Source organism: Mchenga conophoros, linkage group LG4 (genome assembly GCF_057382185.1).
Source record: "Mchenga conophoros isolate Kocher_MC1m ecotype Shallow Benthic linkage group LG4, M_conophoros_male_GT1.1, whole genome shotgun sequence".
NCBI lineage: Eukaryota > Metazoa > Chordata > Actinopteri > Cichliformes > Cichlidae > Mchenga > Mchenga conophoros.
This window is the reverse complement of record NC_140529.1, coordinates 7,492,004-7,513,646: the sequence shown is the minus strand read 5'-3', so window position 1 is coordinate 7,513,646 and position 21,643 is coordinate 7,492,004. Positions and strand designations below refer to the sequence as shown.

Genomic DNA, 21,643 nt, shown 5'->3' with positions numbered 1-21,643 from the left:
TGATCTTCTGCACCAGAACTAATATAACATGCACTTAACACACTTCGCTATGAAAACAAAACAGAAATAAAACAAAGCCGGACCTGAGAGATATCGAGGAAGCACTCTTCACTTTCCAAGCTGAGGAGAGTGTGAGGGTGCTGTTTTACCCGCGATATCATGAAGTTGTGTTTAGTTTGTCTTTATGTAGAGAAATAAGCATTAAAACACACATGGCTTTGGTTTTACACAGTTATACCTCGTTACCATGGTTATATGTAGTATTTGAGGGAAAATGATGCAATTTGGTGAGCAGCTCTATCTCATTAAATTGACAGTATGCAGTTAATGTACTAGAGTCATGTCTTAGGTCACTGGGTAGTAACATAATCACTGTGACACCGCGGCATGTGCATGGTGCAGTGATGCACATGCAAATCCTCTGTGCTATGGCTCAGCAATAGCAATAGTAAGCAATGTTTATCTATGTGGCACTTTTCCAGACACGAGTCACCAAGTGTTTTATGGAAAACGCTGTGAATAATGCAAACAGTGAGAAAGAAACCTGAGGAAAAACTTGAGAATGCAAAAATACTGCTCGGATAATTAAAGAACGCGGACATTAGTTAAAGAGAAGTTACAAAGACAGCAACGTACACAGCAAAGAAGAAACACGTTACTCGAACATCCGAGGACACTGCTCTGTCTTCAGCTGACTTTAACAGCAGAGCTCACCGGTGCAGGTGCAGCCGTCCACAGGCCGGACTCATGGTTCCAACAATAATGTAACACTGTTAGAGCTGAGTGAGCAAGCTCAAGGGTGAAGATGACGCATTTAGGACACCATGCAAGGGAGCGTGTGATGCTCTGGAGGAGGAAACATTCAGACTGGATCCTGAATGCAACAGAGAGACGTTGAGGGTCATGCTGGGCATCGATTTCCATTTCTAATCGATTTGATTTGAATCAATTTTGACTGACAGTCAGAAATACAGTGGAACCCCGACTGACGAAACTAATTCGTTCCCGAGGGTCTTCGTAAGTCGAAGCACCCATCGCGCCTTTTCAGTGAACGATAGGCTACAGGCTAATTGCTAACTGCAACAACAATACGTCGTTTAAGTGGAACAGCGAAGTGCAAGTACCAAAGCCAAGGGGGTTGTCACATGATTCAGAAGGCATTCTGGGCTCAGCCAATCAGAGCCAGCGGATTTCGTTACGTGGGCATTTTGCCGTAACACGGGCAGAAATATTGCCGTTAAGTCCCTCCGTAACTTGAATTTTTTGTTAAAGGGGGTATTCGTAAGTCGGGGTTCCACTGTATTATATTTCTGATCATTTATCAGTATTGACACTTGTGAGATTTCATCAGAGGTGTAAACATCACAGCAGATGCCTTTGTGTCAAAGTAACTGAGGATAAAACAGAAAAAACATGAAGCAGATTTTCCTGGCCTGGCTTTTTATAGCAGATGACCTAAAAAATATTCTGCATTAGATCGAAAACTGAAGAAAACCATAAATCGACATATGAGCATTATCTGATGCTGCTGACGTGAAGCAGAGCAAAGTTAGAGGTTTCATTAGAGACACAGCAAAGCAATTTGGAATTTGGTATCATTTTAAAACATTGACATTTCTTCGGTGTTGAACAGCAGAAATCAGGCTTTCTTATCGGAGGTCATTTGTGTACAGCGCTGTACAAAACGGTAATAAGCAAGCTAATAATGCAGAAAACAGAGATTTGAGATGGGAAACCGTTCTTGAAGTACACTGAGAGAGAGAGGAAGTATGATTTTATCGTGGTGGAAGCAAAACAGCAAAAGTAAGAGGGAATCCATGACGATGTTTATCAAACGTGAAGCAAAATTTGGATCTTTTGCTGCTGGTTCAGCGAGAGCGACAAAACCTGCAGCATCAGAATCTGTGAGCTGTCGGCTCTCAGGCCCGGCGGCGTGTCCGTGTACGTGCCGTCGGGTGAACGATCCGCGCTTTGTATTTACATCTTTGTGTGGAATCCGTGTACCTGCTCTCATTTGTTGTTGTAGCTGTTTAGCGGTTGTTGAAGTAGTTTTGTGAGCTTCAACCTGAGATTCTGGCATTTCTGGCAAAATGCATTTTTATTTAAAAATATTTCAGGATTTACTTTATTTTATTGAAGCTAAAGTCGATTTGAATCTGGAAAATCAATTTTTAAACCCAGCCCTAGTTGACGGGACTCTTATGTAGACTAGCAGGAGCATTTTTGAATTTGGGTGGGAAGTGAGTCATGTACTTTCCCCCTTTTTATTTTAGTAAATGTTTCCCACTTTGTTGAACTGGCCTCTCGAGTGTTTTAGTGCTGTTTATCTAAATAAAAGTTCCCGCCTGTATTAAAACTCCAGCAGTTTCGAGTGCTTCAAAATAAAGTTTGGTTGTGTTATCTTAATGAGGCGCTGTCTATGACAGCTATTAAAGCGTGGACCCAATCCCAGTCCACGAGGGCCGGTGTCCCTGTAGGTTTTAGGTGTGTCTTTGATCCACCACAGCTGATTTAAATGGATAAATTACCTTCTCAGCATGTCTTGAGGTTCTCCAGAGGCCTGGTAATGAACTAATCATGTGATTCAGGTGTGTTGACCCAGGGTGAGAGCTAAAACCTGCAGGGACACCGGCCCTCGTGGACTGGGATTGGGGACCCCTGTATTAAAGTTTCATTATGGCCTGTTCTAACAGAAGCATCACATGTTCAGTTTTCCTACAGCAGAACGGACCAAAGATTGTCCAGTTTTGATCCTCCTATAGAAAACGTCGATCCCAAAGCTGCTCGCGTTGTGTTTTCAGTGAGCTGAGCTCTTTTTCGTTTTCTACTATTAATAACAGCCACAAACCCATCGTTCTGTGATGTATGTTTTTTTCAGTCTGATGTGTGGATAATCACCTGAATCATGTTAAAAAATATTGCTCCAACACCTCAGACACATCTCCATAACACACGCTAACATACCAGACACCTACGCCTGAATGACAAAAAGCTGTCACTTCCCATGAACGTAATGAGTTCCCAGTCTGAAAAGGGCCGCAGACAACACGATGCCACGTCCTGTTAGAATCAGCAGGGCCAGAAGCAACCGGCAATGTTCACTGATCTACAACAACAACAGAAAAGGTCAGGTTTGAGTGTCATAAGCTTTTACTCAGACCCGTTCTGCAGCAGCTATAACACAGGAGGAAATTAAAGGAAGAAGCACAGAGAGAATGTTTCCACACTGACAATCAAAGGAAATAACGCAGCATTCTAGGAAGTGTAGGAAATGACTAAATGACGTACACGTCCCTCGAGAACCTGGGCAGAAAATGACATTCAGCGCTTGGTCTCATGGTACGATAAAAGGGTTTTCCCAGGCAGCTAATCTGCCGTCTGTTTGGGTGTTTGTGTCTGCAGGGGAGCCCAGCACACCTCCCTGGAGCAGAGCTCGCCTCCGCAGAGCAACACACCGGGGACTCCTCCTTCCTATAAACTGCCCCCTCTCCTGGGGAACTATGAGGGCAAAGACGACTTCCCACTCCGCAAGACGGGTACGAGTGTGTGTGTGTGTGTGTGTGTGTGTGTGTGTGTGTGTGTGTGTGTGTGTGTTTGCACGTACACAATTCATAAGGTATGCAAAGGTGGTGCAGTATTGTCATATAATTATTTACTTGTGAAATAAGTGTTGCAGACTGCCTTACCTGGACCTGGAACAAAAGTGTGTAGATACTCCCCAATGCAACGGACAATTCCAACCTACCAGACACATCTCATATATATTAAAAGTGTTTAGGTGGATCCACACATGACAACAGGTGGAGTCCCGATGGCCGAGCAGTTGTTCCTGTTATACTTTGCAGTCTGCTGCCTGGGTGCATGAGTAGTCGGTGTAATCAAAGTCTCTGTGGAAGACGGAGTGAGTAAAGTAAATTTCGCTCACTGTTCGACCCAAATGGACCCTAGTGGACTCGCTGATGGAGAAAGTTTAAAACACACGTAACAATGTAGCTGTGATATGCTACATGCAAAGCAACTGTGGGCACGTCTCAGGTTCATTTTACTCAGCAGCATCCATGGAGGTGAAGAAAACCTCATTTTACTTATGAAGGGGCGTCAAACAATGACACAGTCATCTGCACAGTCCGAGTCTGTGTCTAACAGGGACCGGCCGTCCGCCATAAAGCGATGAGCGACAAGCCCACAAACTGAAGCTCGGTCACAGTCAGAGCACATCAGCTGGTCCCCACGTCAGCTGACGATTTACAGTTGCTAACTCTTACACAGGGAGCTGTGTTTAAGCTGCTTGAGCCTGCACACAGATGCTGGACATCTGGAAGGGAGTTTGCAGCCCACCTCCACCCCAGCTCTTTCTTTCATGCTATTTCTGAATTGTCCTATCTGTCGTCATTTGTCCTGTGGTGGGATCTTGTTGTTGCTCTCCCCGCCTAAGGCTTTTCATGTGTGCACATGGAAAGTGGAGGTTCTCAAATAGATGCCGCCAAATATAAATGGCTGCAGATGGAAACATCATTTTCTTTTGACTGTTGTGGTCTCAGCTGAAGTAGCAGTTACCGGATAACATGTTTGCCTCTGTAGTTAAATTGTTTAAATGCTCAGCGTACAAAGGTCGCCCACAACACTCCAAGACAGACAAGAGCGCAGCAGCTGGGCTACGTGAAGCTCACATGGATGTGTGGCAGGACCTCCGTACTGCATCTGCACCACCCGACTGCAAAGACTGTAGTTGTCACTCGTGCACAGCACATAGGTCTGAGGTATTTTAGCTTTACTTTATATAGTAAAGCTAAAATGTGATGGATATATATATATATATATATATATATATATATATATATTTTTATGTGTGTGCGTGTGTGTGTGTGTGTGTGTGTGTGTGATATGATCATATACATGTCCATAAACCCAGCTTCTGATGCTCCTACACTGAATTATAATCATAGTCTGTATCATAGCCAACACCAGGGTGAAGCAGTTTCGGTGTAAGGTTAGCACGAGGTTGTATTTTAGCCACATGCTCTCTTTCATGCATCATGGCTTCACAGTTTGTCTCTTACAGGGTTTCTGTTTCAGTTATGCCATGTAGATGTGCACGTACCCTAACCTCCCAGCAACCTGCCAGATTTTAAGAGGTTCAAATTTGTGCTAGATGGAAAATTGGCTACAATTGCAGATAGAAGCATCCATGCCGTGATGTTTTCAGCTCTAAAGGGTTCTTCCTTTTAGCCAGTCATCCAAATATAGAGGCAGGAACACTTTGTAGATGTGCATGACACGGGTGCTCTTCAGTGGCACTTGTGTAAATCACATAGACCAGATTAAACTCACTCTTTGTAAATATACTCCAGTGTGTCCCGGGATACTGTGTGCAGGTTCTGCTGCCTGGCTCACAATAATGACAAATGGTTTTTAGCATAACAAATGCCAGGCCGAGCTGTCATTGGCTGCCCTGATGCCACCGGGTAAGCAGTGACATGTCATCCCTCTGGATCCAGATACTGTTTATGCCACTGAAAACTTCATGTTTTCCCTTCTACTGTTTATTATCCTCACCTTGACCCATACACCAAAAATAGCTTAAACTCCACTGTGGCTGCTCGTTTAGCAAACGACCCAGCCAAATTGTAATGTAGGATTAGTTGACTTCTCAGTCTGCCCTGATAGAATCTTGTTGGCAAGTCACCAGGTGACTTAAAATATCACTGAAGCCCTCTGCCAAAACAAACCACTGCATGTTACCAGTGACCTATAATGAAAAAGAAACAAGACAGATCAGCAGCCGACAAAATAACTGTTCTTCTTTCACCTGCGTTCCGAGCACAGCTTAGTATTTACAGGAAATGGTCTGCGTTACACTGATGTCTCTGCGCTGAACAGTTTTATCTCCCCTCTCTCTTTACTCGTCCAGTCTCTGAGCCTAACCTGAAGGTGCGTTCACGCTTGAAGCAAAAGGTGGCAGAGAGGCGGAGCTCCCCTCTCCTCCGCAGGAAGGACGGAACTGTCATCAGCACCTTCAAGAAGAGAGCCATAGAGATATCAGGTGAGCAGAGACGCTTACGTTTTCATTCTGAGAAGAAGTGCAAATAAGCTCTCAGGTGCAGAGTGTTTAGTGTGAATAGCTGCTTTAATCAGAAATTTAAAATGAATTTGCTGCTCATTTATTCCTGTGTCTGTGTCTCTCCACCAGTTTCCTCTCTCTGTAACAGTGCTCCGGGGTCAGGTCCCAGCAGTCCCAACAGTTCCAATACAGCTATTGCCAACGGCAATACTGGATCAGTCCCCAACATACAGACTGAGGTACACGTGCACACACACACAGGCTGGCTTCATTTTCAGTTCTTCAAACTCGACACGAAGCTCGAGTTTGCCCCCTGCAGTTCAGTGTGGAGCACTGAATCAAAAATGACGATATGGGGGAAACTGTAACAGGCGACATGTAAGCAGCTGTGTGAAAGTGATGATTGAGCAGCAAAAGGCAGCATTTAATCACCTTGAACTACTGCAGGAACTCTGGCTTTGCCCCTGTGTTGTCTTCTTTGCTGTATCTGCAGAGTGTTTCTGCGTGTAGTTGTGCTTTCTGTTCTGTACGTTGTGTTTGCTGTGCATACTTTGATGCTGTTTGGGTCACAGCCAAAGTATAAACCATTTTAGCACTGCAATCTTGGAAAAGAAAACATTCTCGAATTTTTATTGTTTGTCAAATGTCAAAGATAAAATTGCTCACTTTGACGCAGAAATAGGGCTGCAAAAATACTAAGTTATAAATATCTAACTGTACCTTTAGTGGTTCAGAGCTAGTCACTGGAGGGAAACTCTAAAGTACTCCCTGCACCCTGGAGGGGGGATTTTATTTGTACCCTTGTGGTTTGTGCTTACAGAAACAAATCTTGAACCTCTAATTACAGTTTCACAATAGTATAACAGAATAAAAAGAGACATTTAAAAAAGGCCACAGAAAACCCAGAATCGTTTTGCTGTGAGGCATCTGCACCACCCCTACAAGATCAAACTTCTGTAATGTCTACAATTATTTTTGGAGAAAATAAAGCAAAACCTACAAATCTAAATGTAAAATTATAATTTAACATAATTTCTTTTTTTATTTGACAGAGTATTGATTCTCGATACTGGAGAATAAAATCAAGAAGAATTTGAAGTATGTAGCCTTTACTACTCATGAATGAGGTACAGTGATTAGTGTTAAAGGGTTTCAGTGGAATAATACACTTTTCCTGTGCCCTTATTTTTAGGAATGTAGAGTGTGTGATGCAAATTACATAGGTCCCATAATGGAACCCTGTGGTACACCACCAGATGTGCCATATCTGCAATAAGTTTTGCTGTTTTGTTGATAAGAAAGGAACTATACTAAGATGATATCCAGAGTTCACCTAACAGACAAACCGTAGTTGTAGGGTTGATCTGATATCCTCGTGTTGGTGTTGTTCCCAGATCATCATACTAAATGTTGTTCCAGGATCAACATTGCAAGTGACCAATCAGAATGTTGTGACGTCATACTTTTGCGACTTCAGGAAAAACCGGCGTAAAACAAAAAACTGTACCTAAGCTGCGTGAAACCGCCTCTGTCTGCCGATCAACGGACCCTGACCCTAACCGTAACCCTTTAATAAACAGTAAGCAGAATTGATATTGTCCTTGCAACATTGGAATTTCATAAATGCACGAATGGCTTGGCGCGCAAAAGAATAACGTCACAACAATGTGATTGGTCACTTGCAATGTTGAACCTGGAACAACATTTTCATGATGGTCTGGGAACAACACCAACATGAGGGTATCAGATCATCCTAGTTGTAGCCTCAGCAGAGTTGGTTGGTTTTGATTGGTTATTTCAGTATATGACTTTAAAGACACATGAAATGATTCCCCTGACATTTTTTATGTTTTCGTTGTAGGTCTTTATGAAGATAATATGACAAAGCAGTTAAATAATCATGTTTCGGATTACTCATTTACACTCATTGCCACTTGAATTAACTGGTTGTTGTGTTTGGCTACAAGCAGGTACGCAGAACGCCCTCTGGTGGTCAAACTATCCAACATCAGTGCTCATAACATGGTTTCCTGTCTCTTTACCTTTTGAGTTTTCATTTGTTGGGCATTATAAACACTGATACTGAGATATCAGTCGGGCTCTAGTTAGAGATTAAAGACAAGCATGGCCAAAGACAGTGTGATTTCATTTTTTCATTTTATTCCAGAGGCATATTTCTAAGAGTGGTGTTGAATATGGATAATATACTGGGCACAACTGTATCAAATGCATGTTAAAGCAGGCTGTATGGAGTAATTCTTAAAGGCCTTCAAGGCTGACAAGACTCCTCTGTTTATTTAAGTTGAGCGAGTGTGGAACAAATGCCATGGAAGTTTCCTGTTTTTGTGCTCTTCCAAGAAACTTCCAGGAAATGGTCTTCTTCTATAACAAGAAGAAGAAGCAGTTAATTATATTTTGCCCCAGTATGTGCTAAATTTAACAAACTGAGTTCTCCCTGTGCAGGACACTAAAACTGCTTGCGTGTTTGTTTTTCTGCAGCTGAGGTCTCTCCATCAGACGCTGGGGGCTGATGGGACATTGAGTCCTCTGAGTCTCTACACCTCACCCTCCCTGCCGAATATCTCGCTGGGTCTCCCTGCCAACACACATATCACGGTGAGTCACTGCGGTGCATGTACCCATCGACACAAGAACACACAAACACACACTATACACCCCCACACTGATGGACTCGCCACACACACTGTTACACAGTAACCTGTAGTTCTATAAGTATCTGCGTATCCTGTTTTTTCTGAGCTTGGTTCTGGTGGAGGTTTCTTCCTGTTAAAAGGAAGTTCTTCCTTCCCACTGTCACCAAATGCTCAGTCATAGACAGTTGTGGGATTGGTGTGATTGCTGGGGTTGCTTACCTCTGCAGGTTCTTTACTTAACAATATAAAGTACCTTGTGCCAGCTGTTGTTGTTAAATGGAGCTGTATGAATGAATTGGGAAAAGGTTTACTGAGGGTGTCAATCAGTCATTTGCCAGTGACTTCTTTCCAACTGGCCTCCTTGTGGTGAGCGTAGAAGTCGCCTCCTTGTTGCTTTGCTTTTTAAACCCAGGAGTTTCGTCTAGCTGACGTGCACTTTTGTTACAAAGCAGTCAGTCTTACTCACTTACACTAAGTGATCCATGAAGCAGTGGCTCTTCTTTTTCTATATGTGTGTAGTTTTCCACACAGAAGTAAACCAAAGGAGGCCGTTTTATTTCCATGACTGTTCATTTTGGTGAGAGATCACTTCTAGCTTGCATGTGTAAGCGAGTGCTATCCTTAAAATGTATGATTTGGTTAAAAGCTCTTTCTCCAGTGGGATTTTTATGTCTGCACATTTCTACACGAACCCAGTGGAAAGATATCCACAGGCTGCTTCTTATGGAATACATGGAAACAATAAAGAGTCCTATTCTTGTGTTTCAGTGTAAAGCTAGTTATTCCTGCATTTTCATAAAGGTAAAATATGCTAAGACAACCAAACACGGTGTTGAGACTCCTTTGGTCTTGGCTTTGGATACATTTTCATGATGAGTTTTGGTTGCTCCGTTTGCTCCGAGCTCTGTTTGCACCACTGTAGGAAATCTGTACCATCAGAAGGAATCCAGCACTTCATAGATTTGTTGTTCTGAGTTCTGTGTTAAATAAACAGTTCCTGTTCAAGGAGAGGATTTAAGCAAAAAGCTGAGCAGCTGAAAAAATGCCATGAGGTGCCTGTCAATTTGTGTCTGTGTGGTAACTATGGTAATACTCCCTCTAAAGCCCTCCCAGAAGCTGTCTGCCCAGCAAGAGGCAGAGCGTCAGGCCATCCAGTCGCTGCGGGGGGGTGGAGCTCTAACAGGAAAGTTTCTCTCCACGTCCTCCCTTCCAGCAGGTGAGCTGGACCGCTGCTCATATCAGAGTTTAGTGAGTCATCGTGCACTAATCATAAAAGTGCATCGTGACTGTAGTTGGTTTAAATTGAATTCTTTAGTTATGATTTAATATCTCTTTGCAGGTGTGGGACATGATGTGGAGACTCCGCCCCCCAGCTCTCATTCAGCCCATTCCTCGTTACTGCAACACGTACTACTGCTGGAGCAGGCTAGGCAACAGACTGCTATGCTAGGTGGTGCAAACACAATCGCGCACACAGCACATACACAAAAATTCACGACAGCGCCTAACTCATCACCTTTTTCTGTGACCCTTGACCTGTCCAGTGCCCATGTACAGCCAATCGCCGCTGGTTACGGCAGAGAGAGGTGTGTCGGGTGGCATGCGGGCCGTCAACAAGCTGCCTCGCCACCGGCCGCTGGCTCGTACGCAGAGCGCACCTTTGCCCCAGTCCCCCCAGGCCCTGCAGCAACTGGTGGTTCAACAGCAGCACCATCACTTCCTGGAGAAGCATTACAAGGTAGACACAATTACACACACACACACACACACACACACACACACACACACAGATGAGCACACGTGCAGATTCTCACATAATCTTTGTGTGTTTGTGTGTGTGTAGATGCTGTCAAAGGGGACAGATTTACCTAGGCCACCACCCACTCACCCAGAGGAAACAGAGGAGGAGCTTACAGAGACCAATGACATGCAGGAGGAGGATGAAGGGGTGGGCCTTCACAGGTGTGCCAGTATTTCTGTGTTTGTGTGTCTCTGTGTGACACACAGTGCTTAACACATTATTAGCCCCAGCCTGATGTGAGGTTTATGCCAATGCCAAAATCCTCGTTCAGTAATGGTTCCTCCAGCAGTATGTGGAGGCTGTTTAATGCTAAATAGAAATATTGTTTTTATCTGTGATGTTTCAAATTTGTTGCTTTACAAAGAAGCTGAAAAGCTGTTATTTGTTTTTAATTGAAATTACAAATACAATTCCTGAATATAAAAAGTGAATGTTCTGTTCTCAGAGATGTCCACTCCGTTAGCTCAAATATGAGTATAAAAACATGAATTCAGTTTGTTATTATTTAGGCTTTGTTATTAGGCTGGTTAATAACAATATAAATATAAATATATATATATGTATATATTATTATATATCTGTAGAAATGAAGAGTGTGGCTGCTCCTATTTTTACATTTTTACTGATCTTGTTGGCTGACGTAGTCATCACAGTTTCCTCTTCTGAGCTCAGAGTTTTGAGAAATATTTAAGTGACTCACAACACGATTTAGGTTTGTGGTTGCCTGCCATTATTTCTACACATTATCTTAACTGGTGTTCCTGGCATAGCTGAGATGGTTGTTAGCGGAACAAGCTTATAATGGGTGGCTCAAACTGTGAACCCAAGTGCTTTGGTGCTAAACACATGCAGGTCATGGATCTGTTACAGAGAGTCAAGTGTGCAGTGTGCAGTGTTTTTGGTTTATAGTCAGATTTCTGTACAAACGTTGGGAGTGAAAACTGCAGAGAGCTATAGAGCTCTTCATCATCACAATTAAGCTTTTAGGAATTTTCTATGACTTGCATAACAACATAAAGTGTGTCGCTTCTATTATTGATGTAGATATTTGACTGCCTAATCATCCCATCAGTCAGCTGTCAGAGTTCAGGTTTGTAAGGTGGAAATGAAACAGCCCTGGACTCAGTCTTAAGACCCGAACGGATCTTGTTCAGTTTCCTTTGGTTTTGCTCTTGAATCAAAACATTTTTCTGAATTGCTGTTTTTCCTGGAAGGAAACACTGTAAAACATGAGCTTGTTATGTTTGTCAGATTTCAGCAACAATAGATGACTCATTCTCTCACCAGGTCCTACTTGTGTCCAGCCTGCTAATTTGTGCTGCTCTTGGTAGATCATGCCGACATCATTATTGAAATGAACCGGCTGTGCCTGTTCGCATAGCTTTACACTCTCGTTGGTGCGTTGTTCAGTTGCAGGTTGTCGATCAGTTGCCCTGCTTTGTAAATCTGACCCAGAAGCTAGTTTTCGTAAAGAGCACGTGTATCTGGCTCCTGGACACACCTTTTCCCTCTGTTCTGTCTTCTCATCCAATCAGGCTTCAGAAGGAGGGGTCTGATGATAGCACGCCTTCATCTGAGCGTCTCGGCGTGCACGTGAAGGGTGAGGAGGAGTGTGGAAGCGTGCATATCAAAGGGGAGAGCACCGAGAGTGAGCTGGAAGAAGAGGAAGAGGATGAAGATATCATTCAGTTGAGGGAGGGCGACGAAGAGGAGAGAGGGAGTTACAGTCAGGTTTGTGTGTGAATACAGTGCAGCTTTGCATCATTGATAATCAGCTTGGTTCATGTAAATGGGTGTGGTCAGTTAGTGAGCTTGGGCTCATCTGATAATGACAAGGTGTCCAACAGGAGCTCCTTCAAAGCCCACGGTCTGTCTTAAAACTCAGGACTTGTTGGTTCCACAGCGTCATCCCACAGAGGGATGAGTCACACAAATGCATCACTGACCGCCTTCCTGTTGTTTTGTATCTCGCTGCGTTTGCTCTGTTACAGCGGTTGCTTTGCGTTAGTGATCTGACTCATCCCAGCTAATGGTCGGCCTCTTACTTCAGTCTAAAGCTGAGGTGGCTTCAGGTGTTTTTCACCCACGCGCAACTGTTTTCACACATAGCAATTCTGAGCTGCAGTACATTTACGTATCACTTCAGAGTATTCCTTTTGGGCTGAGCTCATTGCATAACGTGTCTTATCTGCTTTCAGGAAAAAGAACACACATTGAATTTTCCAAAATTTGCCAAACGCATATTTTTCTCGTCTTAGACGAGGCTAAGCGTTCTTGAAGAGCCAACTTATACAATGTGATGCTCAGACCACTTGGCAGTGTGCAGGGTGGTGACGTCTAACTGTGTGAGCACAACACTGTTCAAGGACTCTGACTGAACGTAAGGATCACTTTGCTCAAAGTGGATCAGTGATGCTAACTACATGAATTCTTTCCTATTTAGTCTGCCATCTGGTATTCTAAATATGTCGTTCCACAATCAGACTCTGATGCCAACATTTGGTATCAACAGTTGAATTGGCCAAAAACAGAAGGATGAGCTGAGCAACACCAAAAGACCACGGAGACTACACATGGCAGATAAAGGTGATAATCACAGTTGAGTTGTTTCCCTGGTAAACAAAAGCCCTACATAACATTGAGTAAAGTTGAGAACATTTAAATCTACAGTTAGTGAATGTAAGTAGAGTTTAACCTCAAAGTGAGTGGCTGCAGTGACGAGCACAAACAGCCAGATTAGAACAGCCTTACAAATGTGAAACATGATAAGAGCATGAACAGGGACAAGAAAGCATCATTATTCATACACCTGATCGCCTCTCCAACATAGTAGAGACGGCATTAAGGACGTACCTGTCATATCTAAGAAGTAAAGCCTCAACAGAAATACTTTAAGCCTGCCTTTTATCAAATGGCCAACAGAGGGCGACTTCACCAGCTCTGAAGAAGTGCCGACGTTTTTTTTGTAAACACTTCTGCGATGAGCTTATGGTCACAATCATTCAGTTCAGGTCACCACTCTTCTTTATTGATTATGTGACTGCAGGTGCAAACTGTACTTTCAATCAGATGCTGCAAAACTGATAAGATAGTGCTTCACAGTTCAGCCTTGCAATGGTCCAACAGAAGCACCTCTTAAAGCAAAACATGGAGAGGTCTTCAGTGGTTACCAGCTTACCTGAGCACACAACACTGAAGCCACAGAAGGAGAACTCTCAGTTTTTGGTTTGGCTTCCGAATGTTTAAAGGTTTCTGATATACTCAGTTATGGTACACTGCTCTTGTTACTGTGGAGGGAGTGTGTATAAAAATAGCTGTAATTCCTAAATGCTTAATGCAAGATTTGTGGTCAGCCTCTTGAATTAAAGCTGAAGTTTCCACTTCAATCGCATCTTGATTGCTTCATTTCATTGATTTAGTACGGAGGCAACATTTCTGTAGGTAAATTGTGCTGCTGTCTAAATACTTCTGGACCCGACCGTAAAGGTCCGTGTGTGACGTGCGTGCTAGCGGTCATTGAGTTTAAGTGCATTTAACCTGCACATTTCACTGTGTTTTTCAGTCATCTTTCTCTCTCCAGCCCCATGACACCTCTGACCCGTGTTCACTGTGGGTGGTACTTACTGAGAGGAGGGTTAAAGTGGATGCTGTGATTGTGGAGAAACAGCTTTATTTATTTATTTTTGCACCGGTACTTGATGAGTCATCAGAAGAAGAAGAAATCAGATGCTTAACCAAAACAAAACAAGATGGCATTTGAATATGAACAACTTCACTGCTTTTATGCAGCGTATACAGTAATATGCAAAATCAGAGGGAGGATGCTTCCTGGGAGACTGCATGATGAGATCAGGGCTCTGCAGGGGTTCACGTCCTCTGCTGCAGGACCTGTTGTTGCTCAGTACTGCAAGTATCAGGTTGGATGTTTGGGGCACGTTGTTGAACAGTGGAGGAAAGACAAAAGCCTTTAAAGCTGACCCAGCCTCAAGATAATGATGCACAGACACACACACACACACACACACACTTGTTGATGCCGCAGTGACATCACCAGCTGATGACTCAACCACTGGACTCACCGCTGTGTGTGTATGTGTGTCCTGTATGTCTGTATATCTTCGAGTGTGTGTCTTTTAGTGTCCACCCACGCGTGATGAGTCACCCAGATCGCAGCAGGGAGCACAGCAACACTCCCTATATATAGACACCACAGAGTGTGTGTGTGTGTGTGTGTGAGGGGAGTGGTTACACAAACCTGAAATCTCACACACATACCATGAGGGGGTGGTGATCAGTTAGATTTCAGGACAGTCAGTCCAAATGTCATGAAAACGGAACACAATTTTTGTGAATGATACAATATTTTGAATAGTGATTTCAGTGTGTGTGTGTGTGTGTGTGTGTGTGTGTGTGTGTGTGTGCAGAGACAGAGAGACAGGACTGGTTTTAAGTGTGCTCTCCTCTTAAACACACACATCCTCCATCGCTGCAGTGAATGAGCTGATCTCTGATTCATCCTCCTGCAGCGAATCATTACTTTCTATCTCTTCTCTCCCTCCATCCCTGTCCCATCAGGCCTTGCAGCAGCTGGGTGTGTTCCAGTCCTCGTTGCCCCACAGACCCCTGGGTAGAGCGCAGTCCTCTCCTGCAGCTGCCGTTAATCCCATCAAACACCTCTTCACTACCGGTCAGTTTTCTGTGTTTGCGCTTCTTATGTGGTTGTGCGTGCGCACATCTGGTTTCCCATTGGTTAACAATGTGATGGTGTCAAGTCTGCCTACTGGAGGCCTCCATACTTGTTGCCTAGCAACAGGGAGCTGACTCTCTCGGTTGACGGTTCAGATGAACAGCGCATGAGCCCATCACTCGTACCTTGTTTTATATTTGATTATTTTCCAGTAAGAGCTCTTCCTGTTTTGATGTTGCATTGATGTGCTGGGACGAGAACGTGCAGGTCAGGTCAGGGTGTTCTTTACTGTATGCTCTGAATCCACAGGACAACAGCTCCATATGAGACTTCCTTGCATGAGTACTGTAAACTAAACTGTTACACAGAGGAGTCTGAGCACTTCACGTTTTAATCGCCTCACCTAGATTTACTTCAGCTCACACTGTGCAGCTGGCACACTTATAAAGTTTATTCAGACCGTAAGCTGCGTTCTTGGCATTTTCAAAGCCAGAGAGAGGGAGCGTCACAGTAATGACCTGTTCTGCTCCAAGTTTGAATTCTTGGATTTGAATCATAGTTCATAAGTAATCCTTATTCATCTCACACTGCGTCTGTTATTAAACAGATTTATTCTGGTATTAAATTAGCTTTTAAGTCTTTGGTACCAAATAAAGACTCAAACCATGAGTTTTGTGCTGTTGTTTTCCTAGTCCAGTTCTTTTATGTAGAAAAGGGTTCACTTTAACATGAGCTTAGCCTGAGATGGGGTCTGACCAGGATGAAACGAGGGCAGATCTGACAGATGTGGCCTTGTAAAAATGCAAGCTTGAAAACAGAGGCTCCAGAGAGCATGCTCATGTTAATCCTGATAATGAAAGCTGGTGATTAAGGTGACCCGTCTCTCTTTGACAGTTATTTCAGAGTAAACGTGTGGCTGTAAATTTTGAAATCTTAAATCTTCATAGATTGTGTTCTTATTGTGCTGCTGTGACTCATTTCATGCTTAAAGTGGATCTTTTGTTTTCCACTCCGTAACAGACCAACCAGTGTTAAATTCCAGTTTACGAATATAAAAACAGACTTTATGCAGCTGCACACAAATACATGTAATTGGTAGTTGCTCCTGACATCTTGTGGTGATCATTGGGTACTACAGCTGCTGTTGACCCGGTGTCCATACCACTGAACTACAGGCTTTTATTTCATTGCAATATCTGTGTGTATCTTTTTCCTCTCCCTCTCCAGGGCTCGTATATGACAATCTGATGCTGAAACATCAGTGTGTGTGTGGGAACGCTCACATCCACCCAGAGCATGCTGGGAGAGTTCAGAGCATCTGGTCCAGACTGCAGGAGACAGGCCTGCTGGGCCGCTGTGAGGTACACACACATTCTTAAGTTTCAGATAAGGCCTTCACACTGACAGCAGAGCCTGCAATGATTTGTTCAATTCAGTTTATTGATTTATACACTGTGTAAAAGCAAGTACAGCACATCTGTCATTTCTTGCAAAGTTGATTTTGTTGTATGCAAACATTACTCTCTGTCTGTGTGTGAGCAGAGGATTCGTGGGCGTAAAGCATCTCTGGATGAGATCCAGTCCGTCCATTCAGAGTTCCACACCCTGCTGTATGGAACCAGTCCGCTCAATCGGCACAAACTGGACCACAAGAAGCTGCTCGGTACCCGTCTGTCTGTCTGACTGTCTGTCTACACTTTCTATACACTGAAGCTTGACTAAAGTAAATCTGTAAATTATAAATTACAGAGTAAATTATAGAGAAAAATGCAGCCCTGGCTTAACTTTTGCTGTACGAGTTAGCATGAGTTTTATCGCTTCTTTAAATGTTCCTGTTTAATTTTTAGAAATAAAGCAATACATCAATCAGACACCCAGATCAATTATCCTCACAGTAACTCCACAGAGGAAAATAAGACAGGAATGTCACAGCATCCTTACTGTAAATAAGCTCAGGACCCAGCAGTGTGTCCACTGTAACTGAATACTTTACCCAGGAAACATCATTTGTAATTACATAAAGGTTGATAACATTGAGATGTCGTGATGACTGAGTGTGTGTTCTGACAACCCAGTTATGGTCCTTCCATCCTGTGTTTGGCTGTTGCCTGTGTGGGTGTCGTACCCACTTTACTGTTTGCCTGTTATTATTATTTCCACTTGTGATAAATGTATCGAGCACTTCCTGTGCCGTAACCTCAACTCTGGCTGATTTTCGTTCCAGGTCCGATTAGCCAGAAGATGTACGCTGTTCTTCCCTGTGGAGGAATAGGGGTGAGATTCTCTCTTTCTAGCTGGTCTGCCTGTGTTAGTGTTAGCCCTGGTCTGAACTGTGTGCTGCCCCCTGCAGGTGGACAGCGACACAGTGTGGAATGAGATGCACTCATCGGCTGCAGTGCGCATGGCGGTGGGCTCGGTCATCGAGCTGGCCTTCAGAGTGGCTGCAGGGGAGTTAAAAGTAAGGCTTTCACCGAGGCAACCACAAACCATGAGTGTGAGCTCATGCTGCGTGCGCGTCCCCCTCACTCTGTGCTTGTTTCTCTAGAATGGCTTCGCAGTTGTTCGTCCTCCAGGGCACCATGCTGAGGAGTCCACGGCTATGTCAGTACACCTGTCACAGAATTCTGACTACATTTCTCTCACTACATCTCCAGCTTGACTAATATGTTTTTTTAATGTGTTTGCACAGGGGCTTTTGTTTCTTCAATTCAGTCGCCATTACTGCCAAGCTGCTGCAGCAGAAACTTGGAGTGGGCAAGATCCTCATTGTGGACTGGGTGAGAGGGCAGACACACACACACACAGTCATGTTTTCATATTTTTGTGGGGACATCTAATTGACATAATGCTGTCAGCCTAAACCTAAACCTAACTGTAACCCTGACACTAAAATCACATCTCAAAAATGCCTTAAGCCCGTTCAGTTATCTTAGTGAGGACCTTCATTGACATAATGGTTTCCCTAGCCCCTTACCCTAACCCAGGGGTGTCAAAATCAAATACACAGTGGGCCAAAATTCAAAACTGGATCAAAGTCGCGGGCTAACATAAATATTCATTGAAAAAAATCTTCCTCCAAATATAGCAAGGAATCTTTTCTTATGGACTCAAACAAGTTTTGCTGAAAATCTGAATATGGAACAAGCAAAGCTTAATACTGAACAATATATATAACTATATAAACGTATGTATAACTTAAAATTGCACACATGCAAAATCAAAATTCCAATTAAATAACACATCAGTGGAATTCATTTCTTAAATAAAAATGTATTTGCAGCCTTCTGAATTAAATTTGATCATTTTATCATTTATCAGATTTTCATCATATTCTCCCACCTGTCCAGAAAGCTCCTGTTTTCTGCCTTTCTTTTTGCCATTTTGGAATAGATAGCATGGCAGTATTTGCATGGTTGCTATGGCTATGGTCAACAGAGGAGAGGGTGCTAATGGGTCCTGTCATGACTGACGCGCCAAAACACCAACAGAGCATTCTGGGAATTGTAGTATTAGCAGTACATGCACTGTATAATACTGGCAGGCCAGCTCTGATAGTAATTTTGTATGGTTTCGCGGGCCAAATGTAATTAGGCTGCGGGCCAGAGTTTGACACCTATGCCCTAACCATTAAAAATGAATGCCTAACCCTAATACCTAACCATAACCTAATTGTAACCCTGACACTAAAACCACATTTCGAGCCTCAAAAAGGCTTCAAACGTGTGAGGACCAGTGTGTGTGTGTCCTCACAAGTGACTGTTGGTTTTCACAAGTATAGTAGAATGCAGATTTCGGTCCTCACAAAGATAGCTAGACAGGAACACACAGTTTCTCTATGACTATAGAAAACATTATATTTACATACATTTTTTAGGCATTTCATATTTAATAGAAAGTGTAATAATAACTTCATTTTTACTCCAAACTTTCCCCCCTGAACAGATGAATGCTTCTTCAGTTTGGGTGAAACAGATTCATGTTAATACATTCATCTATCAATGTACTGAAAGATGAATGTATTAATGATGCAGCTGGAAGCAGGATTTAGGCTTACTGGGGTAAGATCAGGGTTAAATGTGACTGTTCATTATTGCAGGTGAAGTGACGTGATTGGACAAAGATAATTTGAGTAAATACAAAATGCACTATTTGAATAATGATTTCATGTGTTAAAGGATAAAGAAAAGCTATCCAAACCTACCTTTTGTGTATGTAGCCTAGTGGACTCATTGTATCTTTGTTAAATTATGAATTATTTGTGATTCACCACATTTTATTAGGATATCACAGTTCAGTTTTGCTAGCCACACCCAGACCTGATTCCTAGCAGACCTGCCGAATCAAGACATCAGTTATAGCGTCAGTACACCCTCTACATCGGTCCTTTCACTCACACAATGTTATCACACAGTCATTTCTATTTATCCCGCTTTAACTCTCAGAAAGCTGCTGAAGTATTCTCCATCTATCTGTCTGGAAATGGTTATAAAACCGTTTCTAACGCTTTAAGACTCCAGTGAAAAACAGTTAGAGCAAAAGGAAAACAAAGCCATGTCTCACATTTACCAGAACAGCATCTTGACGATCCCTGAGAGTTTTGGGAAAACATTTTTTTAAAAGGTTTTAAAAAGTTAAACTAAAAGGGAAATGAATCTGAGTGAAAGGCTAACCCGTCCCTGTGTGTCCACTGCGTCTGTACCATACGTTCCCTCTAACCTTCTCTCTGACGCTGCTGTGATATGTCACTGCAGGACATTCACCATGGCAACGGCACTCAGCAGGCCTTCTATAGTGACCCCAACGTCCTCTACATTTCCCTCCATCGCTACGACGACGGAAACTTCTTTCCTGGCAGCGGCGCTCCAGAGGAGGTAATCACACAATCCCACCGGTCATTCTGTGGGTGTGAGGATTCGACAAACCAAAAGTTTCAACCTCGGCTGACCAAACTGGCCAAAAAGATCTCCACTTGCATAATATAGTGCACAGGAACGAACAAGAGGCAAATCAACGAGAAGCGGTGGCTATTTGAGTTTAAATGGCAAATATGGTCACAGGAGAGAAAAGACCTGATTGCAGGATGCAGGAGGCCAATGACTGAGAAAGCAACAAGAATACAGAGAGAGATTAACTGATGGTGAACAGGCAGGCAGACAGCTGGAGGCTCAAAGACACAAAGTGAAACTGACAGAAATGCAAAGACAGCAGAGTTTACAAACAGAATGGCTAAAGACACGTGATGATGATTGTTGCTCTGTCCCTGTTTGTCCTGCTGTCTGCAGGTGGGATCAGGTGCAGGTGTTGGTTTTAATGTGAACATAGCGTGGACCGGGGGAGTAGATCCCCCAATGGGTGATGTGGAGTACCTCACTGCTTTCAGGTAAAACTTTTCAACGTGGAGATTTCATCGTTTCGTGATGTTTGTACTGCCATGTATGCATTTGAATGGTGTTAATTCAGGTTTGCAACATAAGTGGAATCAAATTCTGTTGTTGTGTGTGTGTGTGTGTGTGTGTGTGTGTGTGTGTGTGTGTGTGTGTGTGTGTGTGTGTGTGTAGGACTGTGGTGATGCCCATCGCTCAACAGTTCAGTCCAGATGTGGTCCTGGTGTCAGCAGGCTTCGATGCAGTGGAGGGTCATCAGTCTCCTCTGGGAGGCTACAATGTCTCTGCCAAATGTGAGTACAGCCTTTAGTTTGTTTTAATTTGGGGTTTTTGCTCAACTTCTTTTTTCTTTTTTGACCACAACTGTTTTTCAACAGTAAGACAACAAACGAATAGAAACATGCTGTCTCTGTACAGAGCCGTCTTCTGAGGAGTCTATGTGACTATGGTTCACATGCAGTGTTTCTCACGTGTGACGGTTGTGTGTTGGCAGGTTTTGGTCAGCTAACGCAGCTGCTCATGGGTCTGGCGGGTGGGCGGGTTGTTATGGCGCTGGAGGGCGGTCATGACCTCACCGCTATCTGTGACGCATCGGAGGCCTGCGTCTCTGCGCTTCTGGGAGACCCGGTGAGAGTCAGAGTCTAATATTTATGTCTTAACCTTAGACTTTTACCACCTGGAGGTGTTAGCCACAACAGTATGGAACAACAACACCAGTGTTTACAAGGTTTTGTGATGGTTTGAGGTGACTGAGCGCAAACTGCAATTACTGCTTTGTCCAAATAAATTCACTCAAATGATGGAAAATCTGCTTCGTAGCTTTCTTACTGGGACAAAAGCTATGAAGCCGATTACACTGTGATACACACACAACCACATTCACACCATGTAGTGCATGTCTTTGGACTGTGGGAGGAAGCCAGAGTATCCACTAACTCATAAACTAATAAAGAGATAAAGCATGTTAGCTAGCCTGTTCTGTGATTCAGTGATGAGAACATCACTCCTCACTGGTCAGCAGACTTTCTTGAAGTGTTGAGCACTTATTTTTTGGTT

The 21,643-nt window shown here is 43.3% G+C and overlaps 1 protein-coding gene and 1 long non-coding RNA gene across 5 annotated transcripts in view; one reads left to right on the top strand and one right to left on the bottom strand.

Moving 5' to 3' along the window:
- hdac5 (histone deacetylase 5) overlaps positions 1–21,643 on the top strand; it is a 65,260-nt gene that overhangs the window by 36,265 nt on the left and 7,352 nt on the right. For all 3 annotated transcript variants that reach the window (XM_085270160.1, XM_085270158.1, XM_085270159.1), the window contains 20 exons: positions 3,403–3,536; positions 5,912–6,043; positions 6,191–6,300; positions 8,561–8,677; positions 9,820–9,931; positions 10,055–10,165; positions 10,260–10,453; positions 10,559–10,677; positions 12,052–12,247; positions 15,092–15,203; positions 16,431–16,564; positions 16,746–16,866; positions 17,428–17,477; positions 17,554–17,661; positions 17,749–17,804; positions 17,893–17,980; positions 19,955–20,074; positions 20,486–20,583; positions 20,762–20,880; positions 21,081–21,214. In XM_085270160.1, coding sequence (XP_085126286.1) covers positions 3,403–3,536; positions 5,912–6,043; positions 6,191–6,300; positions 8,561–8,677; positions 9,820–9,931; positions 10,055–10,165; positions 10,260–10,453; positions 10,559–10,677; positions 12,052–12,247; positions 15,092–15,203; positions 16,431–16,564; positions 16,746–16,866; positions 17,428–17,477; positions 17,554–17,661; positions 17,749–17,804; positions 17,893–17,980; positions 19,955–20,074; positions 20,486–20,583; positions 20,762–20,880; positions 21,081–21,214 — 2,365 coding nt within the window. The remainder of the gene's footprint in view (positions 1–3,402; positions 3,537–5,911; positions 6,044–6,190; positions 6,301–8,560; positions 8,678–9,819; positions 9,932–10,054; positions 10,166–10,259; positions 10,454–10,558; positions 10,678–12,051; positions 12,248–15,091; positions 15,204–16,430; positions 16,565–16,745; positions 16,867–17,427; positions 17,478–17,553; positions 17,662–17,748; positions 17,805–17,892; positions 17,981–19,954; positions 20,075–20,485; positions 20,584–20,761; positions 20,881–21,080; positions 21,215–21,643) is intronic.
- On the bottom strand, positions 8,233–10,791 carry LOC146575446 (uncharacterized). Of its 2 annotated transcripts, none has more exons than XR_014892126.1 (3): positions 10,584–10,791; positions 10,232–10,435; positions 8,233–8,657 (listed from the first exon to the last, which is right to left on the bottom strand). It is a non-coding gene; the product is annotated as an uncharacterized LOC146575446 (long non-coding RNA). The 2 variants fall into 2 exon arrangements; XR_014892125.1 differs by lacking the exon at positions 10,584–10,791 and adding an exon at positions 10,530–10,571.